At 42.1% G+C, this 20,650-nt stretch overlaps 1 protein-coding gene across 4 annotated transcripts in view; it reads right to left on the reverse strand.

Annotated features, from left to right (window-relative positions):
- Positions 1 to 20,650, reverse strand: part of LOC135220829 (methylosome subunit pICln-like) — a 64,057-nt gene that overhangs the window by 32,351 nt on the left and 11,056 nt on the right. For all 4 annotated transcript variants that reach the window (XM_064258378.1, XM_064258377.1, XM_064258376.1 and 1 more), the window contains exons 2-3: positions 3,983 to 4,131; positions 1,892 to 2,050 (exon numbers count right to left, since the gene is read on the reverse strand). In XM_064258378.1, the coding sequence (XP_064114448.1) occupies positions 1,892 to 2,050; positions 3,983 to 4,131 (308 nt within the window). The remainder of the gene's footprint in view (positions 1 to 1,891; positions 2,051 to 3,982; positions 4,132 to 20,650) is intronic.

Raw genomic sequence — 20,650 nt, forward strand, 5'->3', positions numbered from 1 at the left:
CACCAGACAGGGGACACTAAAATCACTTGAAAAACCACATTCACTTTTCTTACCTTCCAATGCTGCCATTTTTTCCTGCATTTTCTGAAGGGAAGCTCTGAGTTCCGGAATTTCCGAAGCAGAATCAGAGGGGTTAGCAACCTGTGAACGGGCTGAAACAAAATGCGAATAATTATCAGAAGAAGAAGCTACAGAACTAGATAGAAGTTCACGAGATTTCCTGCGGCTTTCGTAAACCGCCTTCCTCTCTCTATCATTCTCTGACTTCTTCAAGTAAGAAGTTAGATTCTTCCATTCTTGCGCACTCAATCTCTCGCACTCGTTACACGTGTTCTCAATTGAACACTCAACCATTCTACATCCACTGCATGTAGTGTGAGGATCTACCGAAGCTTTTGGAATCCTCACCTTACAGCCCTCATTCACACACACTCTGAAACTAACACTAAAGTCAGACATATTTAAGAAAATCCAAAGCCAAGTCCAAAAAACAATCCACGATAGCAAATGCCAAACAACGATCCAAGTACGTCACCAAAAATCAGTCGAAAGATGATCAAAAAGCGTTGAAAAAAGAATTCCAGTCAGGAGGTAGTAACAACAATGTTGACACTACCGGCGACAGAGAGAATCTGATTAGAAAACGGGAATGGTTCCTAGTCCTGCCACCCAGAGCAGGGCGGTAGATCACCTGACCTACCTGTAGCGAGTGCCGCGAAATTTGAATTTCTGTCGGGGACGACAGAGTCGATAGCTATGTATATATCTGACAGTAAGTTGAATGTATGAAAACATTGATTATACAGTTAATGCGATTCATTTTTATTCTCAAGAGTTGGCATAAAAATTCTCTTAAATGAAAGAAAAGCTGGAAAAAGTGAAAGATGGACACAGAATACTAAAAACAATTCAGAAAGACAGGAACATATGGAAGCCATATAGAAAGTGCAAAATACTGTAGCTTCAAAACATTTAAGGAGTTCTGCCACAGCACATAAAAAAATAGTATCCCACTTTAGCAGCCCACTCTGGTACTTCTTGCATCAGCTTTCCTTCTCCCTTGTGACTGTGGCCCATCCTCTTCTATCTGAACAGTCTCACTTACTGATCAACGGATATTACTTCTTTTATCCTCTTGTTGGGTTGGTTACTCTACCCACCACTCAATATTTCATACTATTTTGAGGACCATTTTCATATCCTATGTCAATGTCAAAACCAGTGGCTCTCAACCTTTATATGACCATGTCCCCTCTAAGAGTCGGTCCTTCCTTCCACGGCCCCCTTGCATATGTGAGTAAAATTCCCTCCCAAACTTGAAAAAAAAAAAGTAAAGGTGTTCCTTGACCATTTTTTGTGGCAGCGTTATTGTAAACACCAATCAGCGCCCGCCAAACAAACGTCTCATAGGCATAGGGCTGACCCAAGAATCTACCTTAGTGAACCAGCTATAGTGTAGTAGACTTGAGGAAAGTAACGTTATAAGGCGATACTTTTGCATTTTTTGGTAAACTTCTGAATATTAGTTCCTCACTTTTGTTAAGAGAATAACGAATATAATTAGATAATTTTGTATTCATTTTTCCCTAGGGCTCGCGCCTCCCCTGGAAATTGCTGACGCCCCCCAGGTTGAGAACCACTGCACTAAAGTCTATCCAACTTTATTTCTTGTGTGTTTTTTTAATATTTAAATTAGTAAATGAGTTTCAGATTGAGAAAAAGTAAGAGAGCACAGTGAACTGTAAAAAAATTAATAAACAAAATAAAATAAAAAAATAAAAATGAAAAAAAATCTACAGGGGCAAATGTTTCCTAGGTAATTCTCCTTTTAACTGACCACCCTAATGGCAATTTAGATTCAGTCTAAAATGCAAAGGTATTCAAGACTAACCATCCTCAGATTGTACATCTTCTGGATTAGGGTGAAGTGCCTGACAATCGCTGAGATTTTTGTACATGGGTTCTAATGCCATGTGATCTGCTGGTACAAATCTAATTTCAGTCATTCCAGCCTCATCTTCATCATCTGATTCTCTATCTTCGTCTTCTTCTGCAAGAAATTGAAATTCTATTAATGAAACCCAATCAAGACAATAAAAAAAGGGACAAATAACCAAATTTTGAAGTAATTCGTATTTTTCATAGGAATACAAACCAGACCCTTTTCTCAAAATCCCACCTCTACCACCCAACATAGTCTGGGAGGTTGAAAGAAAAGATGCTCAGGAATGGCAGGGAAGTGGGGGTTTCCCCCTACCCACCCATCTACTATTGGTTAACTACCTTCTTACCAAGTTTCAAAAACTGATTCCACTCATCCTGAGGAATACTCCTTCGTTAAAGGAGATGGTGTGTATTCCTCTATACAAAGATGTAGTCATTACTTTGCTTTATATATACTGCATAAAGCAGATAATTAATATATTGGGTCACATACAGTTTTAGAAAAAACTTGTGAAGTAACGTACAGTCAACCAATCCTCTAAAAAAAGATTATAACTGGCTATTCAGATACGTAGTTCAAATACCAAAGACCCCATCCAAAAAAATTCACAAGTGCTTAGTATTTTAATAGTTCAAACACCAAATGTGTACCCTAAACTATCATCTACACAAAATATAAATTTTCATAATAAAATTGGTTATTTGGATACTTACCTACTGTTAAAGTTAGCTATATCTCCCTGCCTATTAGGCAAGTCGGCATTCAAACTAAACATCAAAAAGCTGTCTGGATGACTGTCTAGTTTACCTGTTCTCCACCAGGTATGTTTAAAATGTTTTAGCTCTTGTCAGAAATCTCCTTGATAGCCCACTAAGTTGTGGGGAGGCTGGGTGGGTCTACTTCAACAGTATGCAAGTATCCAAATAATAAATCTTATTATGAAAAATTATATTTGTGATGAATCATACCTACTGTTAAAGTTAGCTGATTCCCACATTAGGAAGAGGACGGTGGGTAGTGCGGCTAGACATAAATCCACTCAGCTTTTCGTGCTAAAGGTTTCTTGCATGAAACCCAAAACATTCTCACCTGATCTGGAATCCTTGCTGGAGTTTACCACCACCAGAAGTTAGATTCCATTCAGGGAGCAAGGCTCTCATACATATGCAGCAAAGAACAGCCTTGTGGAGAAAACCGCTTTGATTCAGCCAGAATGAAACACAAGCGTTATGAGGGACCCCTGTGCCTGGGTCCAAAAGCCCTATAAAGTGACAATCACTTAAAATAAATACCTTTACGACATAAAAGTATACACTCCTATACAAAATTTGTACTTTCATGCTCCCCAAAATATTAAAATCCGGGATTTAAAAAGAGCCCAAAGAATTGCTCTTTTTTTGGTTCAGGAAAAGACTACCCACTACTAGTAGTGGATTAAGGGCTTTACTGTTTTCAAACACGATTCTGTATACTTAAGGTAGTGAGCGAGTAAAAACTGAATTGTACTGCACCACATCAATCCTATTCTGAAGTGACAAATTGACATAACACTAAATGAAGTTACAACTGCTGCTCACATTATGAATGTTTACATTCAATAAGGTAGAAGATATGGAGCTAGTTCTCCTATACTAGCCTATTCAATACATCACAGAGGACCTCGTGTTCCTTGACAAAGACATTATACATCACAGAGGACCTCGTGTTCCTTGACAAAGACATTATAAGTTTCTAAAAGACACAACACAAAAAGTTAGCTTTGTTTCTTCTGGGCTTAACCTTCAAAATACATTCTAGGTTTTCTAAAACCACAAAACAAAAAGTTAACTTTGCCTTCAAGCTTAACCATTAGCAAAGACTAAACTTTGAAGTGTTACCTGCAAATTTTTTAATTTCAGCTCCTGTGCAAGAGAAACTATAGCTATGTAATTACCTGGTAAGTTATTGTGTTGCCATTTCTCATTCAAATAACCAAGCAACTCAACTTTAGCAGGAAAACTTTCATCCAAAATTACATAATCTAATGCTTTAACATACCTTCTCGTGGTTCCATTTCTACATCTATCATTAGGTAGAGACAGGGGAAAGAAAAGCTTGCAGGATCCCGACTGACAGCATGAATAGCAATATGAGGATATTCCAATGACAATCCTGTATCATCTCCATCCTTAACCCATGTCACACGACTGTAATAAAAGTAAAGGGCTCAACATCATTAAAATTTTGGGAAATGTATTGTCAATCCTTGGCAACAATGAATATCAAGACATTTACACAAGCAATCAAACTAAACAGTGAATATCAAGTGATGCATAAATGAAACTGCAATCAATGTCATTAACATCCATTCAAAAATTACCTTAAAAATCTAGTAAACAAGATAAGTACAGACAAACAATATCACATCTACACTTACATCAATAAACAATTTAGAAATAATGTAATAAACACAAAATTTTATTTTTGGAAAATGTTAAGAATATAGAGTACAAAATATAAGGAACTTTCACAGAAATAATCATCTAGTATTTATATCAAAAGGGAGAAAAAGTGTTGCATCATGCCAAAGCATCATGAAGTGATAATCATGAAATAACCTAACAATGTTGTGATGAAAACTACCAGTGTTAGGTCTTATTCAATAAGATAATCTAAGGGATCAAATCAGATTATGCAATTGCTTGTGAAAATCTGGCTATGACAGCGCGATAAAGTCCAAACAATGATCAGTGGGGATATTTATTGGTTAACTGTATGTAAAACTTTGTAATATTATGCCTAAATTAATTTTCACTTTTATGGATACAGATGCATTTGTGAACCTCAACTCCAAGAGCAAATAGCATTTGATTCTTTCTGCCCACCCTATGTAATTAAATTGTACATGGAACATCAAATACTGGATGGAATTCCTAAACTGTTAAACAGCTTCTGGTAAGTCTAAGTTCTTTGTAGCATTCCTATATGAATTTTATTTTCCATTTGTTCTTTTGGCCCTTTCCACCAAACTGCCTATCATCCTAAAATGGATATTTTTGTGATAAAATAAGGTTTTACATAATACCAAGCAATTACATAGCTGAAAGCTTTGTACCTCAGCAGTCCAAAATTAAAATTTTCCGGTGGCACTGCCATCACTAGTGTAGGTGAACAGGACTCCCCCACTTTCGGGATTATCAGGTACAATAATGCAGAGCCTTCTAATTTGTTTGAGCCATCACATCCATCTGAGGGGAGAAGGGAGGGCTTTGATTATGTAACTGCTTGGTAGGTATTATGTAAAACTAAAATTTCATTTTTACGCAAGTGACTTACCAAGCAATTACACAGCTGATTCGACATTAGAAGGTGGGAGGGAATCATGGACTAAATAACCACATCAAAACATTATACAGTGGTACCTCGAGATATGAAAGGCTCAACTTATGAAAAACTCGAGATACGAAAGCCAATACGAAAAATTTAACGGCTCTACATACGAAAAGTTTTCAAGATACAAAAGTTTTCTGTAAAGTCCAAGATTCGCCCGAACCACCGATAACAATTTTGAAACTCGCACGCCGCCAACTTAGCAGACTCGCCACTATCCTCCTGCTCTCCCATTGGTTCCTGATGCTAGTCGTGGCCATGAGATCCTTCTCTCCTATTGGCCAGCGTCCCTCCCATCATGCATCTATGTACGTGGTGGCCTGCCTCCGCCACTCGGTACCAGCATTGTTATAGTACGCACACGGTATTAGTTTCGGGATCGTCAACTGTTTCTGAATCTACTAGTCAGAGTTGACATTGTGATGGTGTTTGTGTCATGTGTATTTTTAAAAAAAATTTCTCATATCTTTTCACAGAAAATGGAAAAAGAAGAGCACCTCTTGAGCTACAACATATATGATATGATTGACCAAGATCTCTCTTGTGGGATAAGTGACCAAGATCTCTCACATGGGATAAGTGATCAAGGTCTCTCTCATGAGATAACTGGAAACTTTGCAAGGTTGGTAGAATCTCCACTCCCTGCTGAACAGAGGGTGTTGACCAATCATTTACAACATGCATACCAGTATAATCAAGGCACTTCAGTTTATGTAGAAGGTCAGCAGCCGAACATTCAGTACCCAAATCAGTTGCAGAGAGAGCATTTGGTTGAACAGGGTTTTGATGGACACCAGGGCCAACAGTGTCATGAGGTGCAACAATTAGTAGATAATTATCAAGACGGGCAGCCGTTAATGAACACTACGCGTTTATAGAAAAAAAGACACCCCGAAAAGACTCACACAGGTCGTATGCTTGCGCAGTTCGATGATGTTTGCCCGAGTCGTTTCAGGAACATTGTGAAAAGTAGGCTGAAGCAATCTTCCTTGGATCGTTATTTTTTAAAGAGGCCTTTAGCATTAGCAGGAGTAAGCAAAAAGGAAGAACCAAGTGATAAAAAACAGAAAGTTGAAAGTGGTGATGGAAAGAAAAAAAAACTACGTAAAGTAAAAGCACAATATTTCGATTTATGGTGAATTTATGAAAAAACTTTTTCCTTACGTCCGCGCGGTAACTCTTCCGATAAATTTTTTCGTGCGATTGTCCTAATGTTTGCACCATTTTAAATTTGCCGTTACATAAAGTTTTATATATGGAAATGTGCGCAATTTCATGCAAAATACAACAAAAAACAACCCATGGTTGTAGCTTTTATCAGTTTTGAAATATTTTCATATAAATAACAATAAGTGATTCTACAGAAATGGTCGAAAAACGCAATTGTAAGCTAAAACTCTTATATTCTAGTAATATTCAATCATTTACCTTCATTTTGCAATGAATTGGAAGTCTCTAGCACAATATTTTGATTTATGGTAAATTTATGGAGAAAAAAAAAAAAAAAAAAACAAAAAAAAAAAAAAAAAAAAATCCTTACGTCCGCCCGGTAACTCTTCTGAAAAAATCAGAAATTTCTTCGTGCGATTGTCGAAATGTTTGCACCATTTAAAATTAGCTGTTACATAAAGTTTTATATATGAAAATGTGCACAATTTCATGTAGAATACAACAAAAAAATTATTGAAGGTTGAAGCTTTTCTCTTTTTCGAAATATTTCCATATAAATCACGATAAATAGAAAAAAAAAAACAGTTCGGTCAACTTTGACTGCCGAAAGTCGAAAAACGCAATTGTAAGATAAAACTTTTACAATCTAGTAATATACAGTCATTTATCTTCTTTTTGAAACAAATTCGAAGTGTCTAGCACAGTATTTAGATTTATGGTGAATTTTGAAAAAAAACTTTCTTTCCCTCCGCGGGCGATTCGCGGCCGCAAATCTCCGAAATGCGTACGTCACATTCTCGTAATATTTGCTCCTTTTCATATTAGGCATTTTATAGTTTCATATGTGAAAATGTGTGCAAATTCATGAATACAAAAAAAAATATTTGAAGGTTGTAGCTTTTCTCATTTTCGCAATATTTGCTATAAAAAAATATATATAAAAATTTTGACATTCGGTCAACTTCAACTCGTCCAAAATGGTCGAAAACTGCAATTCTAAGCTAAAACTCTTACAGTATCGTAATATTCAATCATTTTGAAACAAACTGGAAGTCTCTAGAACAATACAAATTTAGATTTATGGTGAATTTTTGACAAAAAAAATTTTTTACGTCCGCGCGTTACGAATTCATGCATCATTTTGTGATAATATTTTTCCTGTGTTGCTTTGATCGTTTTACAATGTGTTATAGTATATCAAAATGATCGCAATTTAGAGTACAATACAACGGAAAAAAGTAACTCGTTAGCTTTACCTGTTTTTCGCACAGCTTGATTTGAATACAATTATGTATGAATTTTTTTTGCTACCATATATCGCCTTATTTACATATGATAATGATATTTTTTTCATTTCTGATGGTTGCATACTAAACTTCAGGCAATGACAAAAAAAGGAGCCAAAAATGAACTCTTAATCTTGAAAACTTAGCGCGCTGTGATTTTTTGAAAAAATTATTTTTTCCACTTCCGCGCTCACTCCTAACCCGCCTCGGCATACGGGAGACGTTTTGGTTTTTAGGGCTTAGGCGTAAGAGGGTTAAGAGAAGGTACTATTCGTCTCGGTCACATACCAGAAGAATTAACTTATAGATATGCCCCTACTCCTCGGACGATGGAACTGATAACAGAAGCATGTCGCGAGAGAAATATACAGTCTGGTCCCGAATTATGCGATTTCCCTTTTATGCGGTCGTTAGTTCTCAAAAACAGCTTTTCTGTATCTGCAAAGCTATTCAAATTGCGAGTCATGCGCCGCAAATGTATCAAATCTATTATCTTTTCAAGTACGTATTTTAGATGTGGGGGGGGTTTGCTGGTATCTGAGAGAAGGGGTGGGGGATGCTTGGAGGAAAATAACTATTATTCCTCCAAGGGGGAATGCGAGAGAAAGATTTCTTGCTCAGCCATTAGCTAAGATGGAAGGCTCCGCCTCACGCATTTGTGACATCATAGCGCAGTGTGTAAGAATGATTGGTATCATCATCATCGCCATACGTATTATTCAGATCTGCAAGTGTATTCTGATCATCCACATCAAGCAGATTTTATTTATTTTTTTCTATTGTTGAAATAGGTTTTGATGAAAATGACTAGTAAAAGTAATTAACAGAGATGCAGATGTGTTAGAGAGAGAGAGAGAGAGAGAGAGAGAGAGAGAGAGAGAGAGAGAGAGAGAGAGAGAGAGAGAGAGAGAGAATCGTTCAATCTAAACTTTTCGAGACTGTCATTTCATGTTGAATTTTCAATTTTTATCATTTCTTTTAAAGAAATTGTAATTTCATATCAAATTTTGAATTTTTGAGAGAGAGAGAGAGAGAGAGAGAGAGAGAGAGAGAGAGAGAGAGAGAGAGAGAGAGAGAGAGAATCGTTCAATCTAAACTTTTCAAGAAACTGTCATTTCATGTTGAATTTTGAATTTTTATAGTTTCTTTACAAGAAATTGTAATTTCATATCAAATTTAGAATTTTCAACAGTTCTTTCTTTATCGTAGAATAAATCTATATGAAAACGAATACATAGTGAACGTGCCGCACAAAGAAACTCAGAAACTGAGATAGGCGCTCATAACGGAGTTTGTTAGGCCTAACGGGAGTGAAGACACGCATGACCCCTGTACCTGAAACGGTTCACAAAGCCTTCCTTCAGATGAAGAACTCTTCACAGAGAATGACATATACAGGAATTTGAAGGTTTTTTTGGCAGAGGATAGTTGAAGGAAATTCCATACAAAAGGTTTTTTAAAGGAAATATCTGTATTATACAGTACACTTGCACCCAATGGTGGAATTGTTTATGTGTGGGTTTTCACCATCCTATGTGTAATTTCAAACTTTTTCAATTCTCGTGTAATTGGGAACCGTACTGTACTATAGTAGTAGATTCACATCACCAGTGCATCTGATGTCTACGCTAGTCCCTTACGATGCTCCTGATTGGCTGTTGATAAGCCAATCATGGAGCTGGAAACTCAGTCTCTCGAGAGTTCACACAGGTAGGATGTATGTTCCACCTCTCCTGAGGGATAAGTCTTTCAAAAGCATCCCTCAGAAGAGGTGGAACATACATCCTGTCTATATGAACTCTCGGGAGACTGAGAGTTTCCAGCCCTGTCACTGGCTTATCAACAGCCAATCAGGAGCGTCGTAAGGGACTGGCCTAAACATCAAATGCACGGCTGATGTGATTCTACTATAGTATATTAGCAGGTTCCTAAAAATTGCACTCCAGCCAATTCTTCTTCATTCGACGGACAAGAATAAGGACTGGAAGCAGACCTCCTTCATTCTCTAACGAAGAGAGCGAAGGCGAAGTTGTCCCGAAGGGAGACTTCTACGGTGATAACAGGATACCAAAGACGATTAGTTCAAGCCAAACTGGTTGTTCCCAAAACAGTAGCATAGGAGAGACGTTCAAACCTCTTGGTGCTATCCATCCTGAACTGATTGACGTATGTTCAGTAAGCTCTTAAGGTTGAATAAAAAAACATAGCCTCTCAGGTTTGCACTCTGAGGAGTAGACTCCATGGAATTCCTCTTATTTCCTTGTTCATTCCAGTATAACCAGGAAGTACAGGAAAAAAGAGAGGAGGATTAACTGTTCTTGCCCGCTCTCATCTGAACTTGCAATGTTCTCACTCTGTTAAATGAAGCATTCATTTCCTACAACCATTTCGTTCGCACGAACACGAGCGAAAGTTGACCAGAGTTAAATGCAGTAAAAGCTGGAGAGAACTTGTCACGTCTTGCTACGCATGACTTCTCTGTGATCGAACCTCACCAAGAGGACTATACAGAGGACCTCCTCCTATCTCTTTCAGATGCCTTGTCCCGAGGAACAGCAACATCGATCTTGGCACCTGAAGAATAGCCATGCCTGGCTTTCACAGGTGGGTCCGAGCCACCAACGCGGCTCAGTCCCTTCTCTCACCCTGCTCCCTATCATGATGGAGAGAAGACTACCAATCACTGACTGTGGATGTATGGCCCCCCTTGGAGGTTGTACACTCACAAGAGGCCCGAACACGAGACCTGACACAGCCTCTGTTCAATGAGCAGCGCAGGAGAACGAACCTGGGTTCGAATTCCTGGGGCTCCTGAGACACTATATTTTGTAGATAGCGTCCAATTTCCGCTCCAGAAGGAGCAGTTGAGCCAAAGAGACAGCCAATTACTTCCTCCTCGACTTCTCCAAATTCTGTAAGACTTCTTCTATAGGATGAGGTACATTTACCAGCAGAAACAGTTAATAATCACAGGGCAGCAACTAACGCTTTGTCCAGTGACGAAACTCCAGGAGAGCAGCGGCAAATGAATACATATGACTTCTAGCAGGGGAACAATACACACACTTGAGGACCAATATCACAGCATGATACCAGTCACAGGTACAATTCAAAGGTTAGGATAGTCAACATGAAGAGATATCCAACCATCTACTACTGTAACCAACTATCACCACTGTCAGCCAGTAAAAGAAAGAAAATACCAAATTTGTAACTAATTTGTATTTTTCATAACTAACAAACCTGAGGTCTTAACATTAGGATTTACTGGCGCCAAGCTGGAAACCGGTAGAATTAAAATTAAACCTGGTGAGATCCCAGGGGAACATTGGCATCTATACCAGGTCAGGGGCGGCATGTATACCCAGAATGCCCACGGCTACCTGTGACCCACCAGTTATATTTCTAACCCAGTTTAGACTGCTAGAGGGGTGGTTCGAGGTGGGCCTTTACCTGTTAAGACCTCAGGTTTGTTAGTTATGAAAAATACAAATTAGTAACAAATTTGGTATTTGTTCATATACGGAACAAACCGTCGGTCTTAACATTAGGATAGACTTACTTATTGGAGGGAGGTAAGTCTCTACAACGGACTGGGAGTTTGCCACCTTATCCATTTCCGAATATATAGGGAAATTCTAAGAGAATGGACAATGAACCTAGAACCAAAGATATAAGCGAATCTATTGGTTTCCTCACTGGGTGTTGATACCATTCTATGGTTTACTCTTGTCCCTTGCAACTGGATCCACCTTCACCCCTCTCTTCCCTATTATCTAGAGGGGTGTGTTGCTACTGAAAAGTATATCATAACCTAAGATAGCTTCACAGTATGGCTGACCACCTCACCGGCATCTAGTCCGTTCCAGCACATGACGACTCTCCGCCATATTGCCCTAGTTAAAGGAGTTGAAAGAAAGTAGTAAAGAAAAAAGAAAGACCAGTCATCCCATTCATTCTACTTTCATACCTTCATCTTAGACTAGACGCAAACTGACCCGCCAGGGGTACTGGATGAGCTATATCACTTGTTGGGCTGCCACCACTGGACCCAAGGAAAAAGTGTCCAAGGATCTATGGGCAACGTCTTTCAAATAAAGAGAGGTGAAAGTTATTTGGCGTTTCCACACACCAGCTTTCAGAATTCTATCCACAGACATGTTCTTCTTAAACTAATGCAGAGAAGCACTCAAGCCCCTGATGTCCAGAGCTCTCGCTCCCACCTGGCTATCTGACCATCTGTCTTCTGCCATATAAGCATCTCTGATCGTCTCCCTTAGCCAAACGATATTGTATTCCTGGACACTTCCTTCTTGTTCCGTCCTGTACTTACAAACAACCTCCGGCACCCCGGCCTGAGGTGCCTTGTTCTTCTTAAGTACTCCCTTAGTGCCCTGACGGGGCACAGAAGCATCTCATCTTTGTCATTGTCTACAAAGTCTGCCAAGGAAGGTATGGTAAAGGAGTCGAATCTGCCGTCTACTATTGTTGGGTTTTGGGTCTTGGCCACGAATTCTGGGACAAACTCAAATACCATGACCTCCAACCTCTCGAGTGCTTTATGAGATATGACAGGCCATGTAGCTCCCCCACCCTTTTGGTTGAAGCCAGGGCCAATAAGAAGACTGTCTTCAGGTCAGGCTCCTATCCGTGGACTGCCTTAGGGTGGTTCATAGGGGGGTTTTGTCAGACTACTCAGTACCATGGTCAGATCCCAATCTGGGGCTTTTAGCTCCTTTGGTGGACATGACTGTTCAAAGCTCCTCATCAGCATGGCCAACTCCCATGAAGACGAAATGTCCACGGTCCTTTTCATTCGTAGCACTGAGGCTAAGCGCCGCCCTGTACCCCTTCACTGCAGATACAGACATATGCTTTTCGTTCTGAGATATATCAGAAAGTCTGCTAACTGCTGAATAGTGGTACCGAGTGGAGACAAGTTCCCTCTACGACACCAATCACAGTATGCTGACCACTTTCCTTAGTATACTGTCGCAGATGATTTTCTGATATTTCCTGCTATCTGAGTTGCTGCTTTCAGCGAAAACCCTCTCGCTCGGAGGAGATACTTGACAGTCTCCACCCATGAAGCGATAGGGACTTCACCGACTGGTGGTACCTCTCCATGTGCGGCTGACACAGTAGGTTGCTCCATGGGGTAACTCTCGGCACATCTATTAGGAGTTCCAGTAGGTCTGGAAACCACTCTGCCTTTGGCCATAACGGAGCTACCAGGGTCATCTTGAGGTTCTGAGACCGCATTACCCTGTTCAGAACCTGACGGATTAGACAAAATGGAGGAAATGCGTACACGTCCAGATTGTCCCAAGGGTGTTGTAGTGCATCTTCTGCTACTGCCTCTGCGTCTGGGACTACCGAACAATACACTTCCAACTTTTTGTTGTACCTGGTTGCGAATAGGTCTATGATCGGTCCTTCCCACAACATGAGCATCCTGTCCACTACCTGTTGGTGCAGGGACCACTCCGTTCCCAGAATCTGATCCCTGCGGCTCAACTTGTCGGCCACTATGTTTCTTTTTCCCGGAATATACCTGGCCCTGATGTCTACCAGGTTCTCTACAGCCCACTGATGAAATTGAACTGTCATCACATGTAACTGCCGAGAAACTAGGCCTCCTTGTTTGTTTATATAAGCTACTACTGTGGTGTTGTCTGACATCAATACCACTGAGTGTCCCTTTACTCTCTCCCTGAATTCCTGCAGAACTAGAAACGCTGCTTTTAACTCCAGCATGTTTATATGGAGTTCTCTGTGTCCTTGCAACTCCATTTTGCTGACACCATCAACTCCTCCATATAGGCTCCCCAGCCTTCTAGTGACGCATCCGAGAACAGCAAGAGGTCTGGAGAGGATTGTTGAAGGGGGACACCCACTGTCAGATTGTCGTCGTTCACCCACCACAGCAAGTCTTTCTTCACTTCTGCCGACAAGGGAATTTGCTCGTACGGGTGATCTACTATTGGTGCCAAAACTCCTCATCCTCCCATTGTAGGGACCGAAGGTGTAGCCTTCCTTGTGGTACTAGCTTCTCCAGGGAGGTTAGGATTCCCAGCACCACCTGCCACTGTCTTGCTGGCTGTGTTTGTTTTCCCAGAAAGGCATTCACCACTTGTTTGCATTTCTCTATTCTTTGGTCTGTCGGGAATACTTTGGCTTCTGTTGTGTCTATAACCATTCCCAGATATGTACTCTAAACGTTGACTTGGATCCAACTGCGACTTCTCCTGATTTATCACAATACTTATGCTGTGACAAAGCTGCAGGAGGGTTGCCCTGTCCCTGAGTAATTTCTCCCTGGACTTTGCTATCACCAGCCAATCGTCCAGATACCTTATTAGCCTGATCCCCTGAGCATGCGCCCACGTCGACACGAGAATGAACACTCTTGTAAAAACTTGAGGAGACGTTGTCAATCCGAAGCACAGGACCTTGAATTCGAAAGCTTTCCCTGCAAGACTGAAGCGCTTGAAGACTGACGGACTGGTATCTGAAAGTATGCGTCCTTTAGATCGACTGTCAGCATAAAGTCCCCGATCCTGACTGCTTGTAGAACCGTTTTTGGAGTTTCCATCTTGAAACTGGTTTTCCTTATAAACAGATTCAGAGTTGACAGGTCTATTACTGTCCTCCACTCCCCGTTGGCTTTGGGTACCAGGAAAATCCTGCTGTAGAAGCCTTTTGACGGACTGCATACTTGTTCCACAGCTCCTTTTTCCATCATCTTCTTCACTTCGTCCTGCAGAATAATGGCCTTCTGAGATTCGTGGGCATAAGCGACGTGGGGTAATGGCTGATCTGTCAGGGGCGGGGTTACCTCGAACGGGATCAAATACCCGATCCTGAGAACATCCACCACCCACTGCTCTGCCCCTAGTTCCTGCCACACCTTCCAGTGATTTGCCAGGCAAACAACCCCCCACTGGTGTGGCTGAGTGATGAGAGGCGCCCATCCTATCTTCTTGAGCCTCTCCCTCTTACTACTGCCCCTCCCTCTGTTGTTTCTATTGTGAAAGGGGGCCGATGAGTTAGCCTCTTTGGGGAAGAGGGTCTTGTGGCTCTATTAGGGATGTTATGTCTCACTGTCTTCTTCCGAGACATTTGCTGCTGTCTTCCCTCCAAAGGAGTAGCTTGACTGTTAGACGTTTTCCTAACTGCCTGCTGCACCAACCTATCGTTAGTGTCCATCCTTCTTCTATCTATCGCCTCTTCCAGTATGACCTCTGGCAACAGCAGTTGCGACTCCAAGATACCCCCATTCCTCATCGCTAACAGGGAATCCAAATCCACAGTGCGGCTTAGTCTAGCCAACGCTGCATCTCTCCTCATTAACAGGATATTTGCCCAAACATTGGCACTTACGTTTGTCAGGTACGCAATCCCCTTGGAACCTGACTAGTAATCTAATGAACAATGATTCATCCACTACTTTTCTTGTCACCTCCGAGGATGCAATCTTCGCCACTGCTGTTGACCAAAGATCTAACCAAGAAGCAGCCTGAAAGACAGAAGAAGCTGTTGCTTCTAACGTAGCAGCCTCTTGGTACGTCATCGAAGGGCACTCCATTTTAACCTGATCCAAGGTTAATCCAGGCCTTAATCTTACAACATTAGGGTTCACTTGTCTAGACAGCAAAGGGACCTTTGGTGTCGTATAATATTTCCTTTGCTTCATCATTGGAGGGGGAATAAATTTAAACGATCTATTAGATCTTAAGGAATTATCCTTTCCTGCAGTCTTTGCGTTTACGTGTTGCAAGACAGAATCCGCATGACTCGAACAAGGCAATTCATACGACACCTTGGTATCCCTTTTTAATCCAAATGCCATGTCAATTCCAGGCGGAAGCATACTGGCCGGTGTTTCTGTCTTCTCCAAAAGGTTATTGAATTGACAAATCAAATCAATCACCTCTGTATACGAGGCCAGAAACTCTTAGTTTTCTCCTTCCTCCGGCTCTAATGTACCATTCTCCGTCACAAGGGATACTGTCTCGCCCCATCTTCTGACAGACGGCCCGGAATTCCACGGCCGCGGTCTCTTTGATCTTTGCTGGCCGCCGTTGGCTCGATCCCAAATAGTCAGCAGGGGAACGAGAACGCCTCACTCTTTCTCTGCTCATGGATCTAGAGCGAGAATCTCGTCTAGATCTCCAAGATGAAGGCTCCCTTAAGACAGATATAACTTCGTCTCTATTAGTATTGGTATCGTTTACGAGCGTCGGAGAACTCAGCCTCAACCTCTCATCCAGACGGACACTGGCTTCCACGAACGTATCCGCCGAGGTTGCCAACTCCCTATTCTTCGTACTTTTAATAGGAGCCTTATCGTCCTTCGTACGTATTTTGAATGGCCTTACAGGCGAAACTGGGACCTGCATTCTATCCTCTGCTGCATCTTTCGCCGCCAACGTCGATTTTACCAGCGGTATCGTAGTTTTTGCGATCCGAACTGGCAACTCCGCATCGGCCGCTAGTCCGTCGCCTCTCGCTTGTTCGGATTCTTGCGAACGGCTTCGTCTGCTAACCTTGTGCTTACTAGCCACTGACTTCCCGACCTTCCTGCTGACTTGGATACGACAGTCTTGGTCTGAAGATGAAGAAAAATTGATTCTTCTCCTCTTAGCCCGAGGATCAGTCGCGAACTCCCGAATCCTCCTCCAACGCTTGACTGGCGCTCGCCGTGACGTTATCGGACTTAGCGATGGCGCCGAACTAGAGGAAGAAGACGAAAAAGGCGAATCACACTTTTTCTTTTTGTCTCTCTTATCCATTCTCTTCTCTATATCCTGTAATACTCCTCTCACATCCATGGGCACCGCCCTCCGAAATGAGAGGAGATCCCTCAAACACGACACCATACGTCCCCTCTTCTATCTTCGTCCGATAGCCAACAAAAGGGCAAAGGAGAAGAGGAAATACCAGAAGAAACTAAGGACAAACCTCCGAAGTTCCCCTTGGTAATTTCAAGTCGTCAACTTTTAACACAAAACAGAAAGGCAAACAACCATAAAAATTCAATAGTTCCAAGGTAAGAAAAAGGGTATTGGGTTATGGGATTTCAGGGGTAGTCCCTTCTCCCACTACTGAATGAGCTGCTACGAACGGCCCCAGAGTGTAGCAGTCTTCATACAGAGCTTGCACTTGCTTCAGGTAGTGAGACGCAAACACTGATTTGCTTCTCCAGAAGGTTGCGTCCAGGATATTTTGAAGGGATCTATTCTGTTTAAAGGCTACAGAGGTTGCTATGGCCCTAACCTCGTGTGTCCTGACTTTCAGTAGCCTGAGATCCACCTCATTACATTACGAATGTGCTTCCCTTATTAAATGCCTTATAAAAAAGGATAGCACATTCTTTGACATTTGCAGAGAGGGCTTTTTGACTGACCACCAAAGCGCCTCTGAATTGCCACGTAAATGTTTCGTTCTTTCCAGGTAATGCCTCAGAGCTCTTACCGGACACAGAACTCTCTCTACTTCCTCACCTGTGATATCCGACAGGTTCGGAATCTCGAATGCTTTGGGCCAGGGCTGAGAAGGGCGTTCGTTCTTAGCTAGAAATCCCAGCTGTAGAGAGCAGATAGCTTTGCCCTGTCTGAAACCTACAGCTTTGCTGAAGGCATGAATTTCACTGACTCTTTTCGCTGTAGCTAGACTAACTAGGAAAAGAGTTTTCATGGTGAGGTCCTTAAATGATGTCTCCTGTAAAGGCTCGAACCTATCACTTATGAGAAACTTCAGGGCTACATCCAGATTCCAAGTTGGCGAGGACTGTAGTCTCTCCTTAGTAGTCTCGAAGGATCTGAGAAGGTCTTGGAGATCTTTATTGTCAGACAAGTCCAAGTTCCTGTGTCTGCAGACCGCTGCTACCATGCTTCTGTATCCCTTAATGGTCGAGGTCGAAAAGTTACGACTCCTCTTAAGGTACAGAAGGAAGTCAGCTATATGGGTTACAGAGGTACTGGAAGAGGAAAACAGAGTTGTCCTTGCACAATCCTCTAAATGTCTCCCACTTGTATTGGTATACCTTAACGGTGGATGACCTCCTTGCTCTTGCGATCGCTCTAGCTGCCTCCTTCGAAAAAACCTCTAGCTCTTGTGAGTTTTTTGATAGTCTGAAGGCAGTTACTTGAAGAGCTTGGAGGTTTTGGTGATACCTTTCCAAGTGGGATTGTTTGAGTAGATCTGCTCTCAAAGGGAGACTTCTGGGGGTATCCACCATCCATTCCAGTACCTCTGTGAACCATTCTCTTGTCGTCCATACTGGTCTATCCGTCTGCAGCGAAGTGTCTAGCATTCTTCTATCCCATTGCAAAGAAGTTTCTTCTCGGTGGTAGTGGATAGGACAGCGACACTCCATGGTGGGTGTCAATGATATGGGTACTGGGACAATCTATTAGGACGAAGTAATGATTGATCTGGAACAACCGAACTAAGTCCACAGCTTAGATTGTAACTGACTCGAGCGCTCTGACAGCTGCCGACTGACTGCGTTCGGTAGTGAGGCAAGTTGTCCAAGCACCGGGCAAGTCACGTGACCTTCGCCTTTTAAAGGGTTATGGCGAGAGACCATACAAATTGTTTATTTGTTTGTCACCGATGCCGGACGGCGAGGTGATGATTCTCTTAAGGAATGTGCCTAACAGGCGAAAGTCAATTGCCTTCTAGAGACCAAGGCCCCTGATGGCAAGACATTCTCATAGTAGTTGAATCTCAGTTACGGAGAAACAACACTATGTTCCGTTGAAGACGAAGGTGGAAAGTGAATGCAACCTACGTCTTCACAGCCGAATCGAGAGAAGGAATCTCAAGATTCTGAACCTGTGCTTACAAAGGACTGAAAACGCTAACCGCTATTTCATTGTTGTCCGGTGAGGAGTTGTAGTTGCAATAAAAGCGGGGCGTTTTTCAGTAATGAAAAACACAGGGAGTACTGCTTCTCATGGGCTGATCATTTGGAAGTAGAGCTGGCAGGTCGGGGAGCAGGCGATGTCTTCCGTATACATCTGTTAATTTGGGGTGAACACTGAACAATTGCACACCTACGAATACGAGATATTTTGGAGACAAACTCAGATGTCTGAAGAAATCATTCCGCATTATCGCAATGCGATGCAGTGGGAGACTAGTACAGACTTCTGTTACCATGCGGTAAACAGAAAGATGAAAGAGTCCAAGATATATCTCTGCTGGAAATTCTTGCAATGTCCAAGGCGATGCAGTAGATGTCATTCATGTATGCGAGAATCCCCGTTAATCAGAGACCTAAGTCTGTGATTGTTGGGCAGACAATCACAGTAGTACGGTTCAGTAGTCAATCATTGTAGGGGAGAGAGATATAAAGCGACCGTGCATCTCGGAGAGCCAGCTGGTACTGGGCTGTCATCTGCAGTCCAATACACAGTTAGTTCTCGCTCATTCGTCAGCCTGAGTTGCCAGGTAATCCATTCCACGAAGGAATGCGTTCGGCTAGAATCATCGAGCGTTAAAAAAAAAATACGCTCGAGCAATTATATTTAAACGAAATGGATTTCGGTAAATACAATAGCTGAGGTGGTGTTGTCGTGACAATACCATAAGTATCTTAAAATCGAAACTGGTAACTCCTGGGAAGTTGCAGACAGTCCCGAGTTGCAGTTCAATTAGGAAACTAGTCGTCTCGGTCACAATCCATAGAATTAACTACGGTATGCGCCTACACCCCGGACAATTCAACTGCTTAACAGAATCATGTCGAGAGGGTAATATACGTATTAAATTTGTAGGTTTCTCTACAACGACTTCCATCCTAAATTCTTTTCCCTTCGAGGAATGAGAATAAGGATTGGAAATCGATACTCTTCGTTCTCTAGTCAAGAGAGTGAAGGAAACGTCTTCCCCGAAGTTGGAAAGCCTGGCTCCTACCGCTGTCTGAAGAAGTGTGCCGTCAGACCCTGCTTCGCCCCTGTCTGAAGCCTCTTTTCTTTGCACTCCTTCCCGTAGGTCTCGTGTTACTTCTACTGAGGGCTCTACCTCAAAAGGGCTGAGAAACTCGAGACACAGGAGCAGTTTCTTTGACCTTTTGAGTCACAAAACTTGCTGGCAGAACTTTCCTCGCTGCCTTCGTCATCAAGTCATGCGTGGCCTTTTGGGCTAAGGCAGAGGAGACTTCCTTCACCAACTCTTGCGGGAAAAGGTGTGCGGAAAGGGGAGCAAACATTAGTTCCGCTTTTTGAATGGGTGTGACCCTATTCGAAAGGAAAGAACACATTTGGGCCCTTTTCTTAAGGATTCCCGCAGAGAAAAGTGCCGCTAATTCGTTTGATCCATCTTGTAGAGCTTTGTCAATACATGACATGAGATGTACAAGCTCTTCTGTATCAGCGGACTTGAAGGATTTTATTTTCTTCCCAAAAGCTCCCAGAGTCCAGTCTAGGAAATTAAATGCTTCGAAGGCTCTGAAAATTCCTTTGAGGAGGTGGTCCATTTCAGAGGTAGACCAAAAAACCTTCGTTTTTCCCATGGCCGTCGTCCACAAGACTCGAGAAGTCCCCCTGGGAAGAGGCGGGAACTCCCAGACCGAGAGCTTCTCCAGTCTCATACCAGATACTAGACCTGGACGCTAATCTGGCCGGAGGAAATGAGAAAATGATATTGTTATGTTACAATAAAGTTTCATACATACTTACCTGGCAGATATATACATAGCTAAGACTCCGTCGTCCCCGACAGAAATTCAAATTTCGCGCCACTCGCTACAGGTAGGTCAGGTGATCTACCGGCCTGCCCTGGGTGGCAGGACTAGGAACCATCCCCGTTTTCTATCATATTTTCTCTCTTCCACCTGTCTCCTGCGGGGAGGCTGGGTGGGCCTTTAATT

Source organism: Macrobrachium nipponense, chromosome 2 (assembly GCF_015104395.2).
Source record: "Macrobrachium nipponense isolate FS-2020 chromosome 2, ASM1510439v2, whole genome shotgun sequence".
NCBI classification, from domain to species: Eukaryota; Metazoa; Arthropoda; class Malacostraca; order Decapoda; family Palaemonidae; genus Macrobrachium; species Macrobrachium nipponense.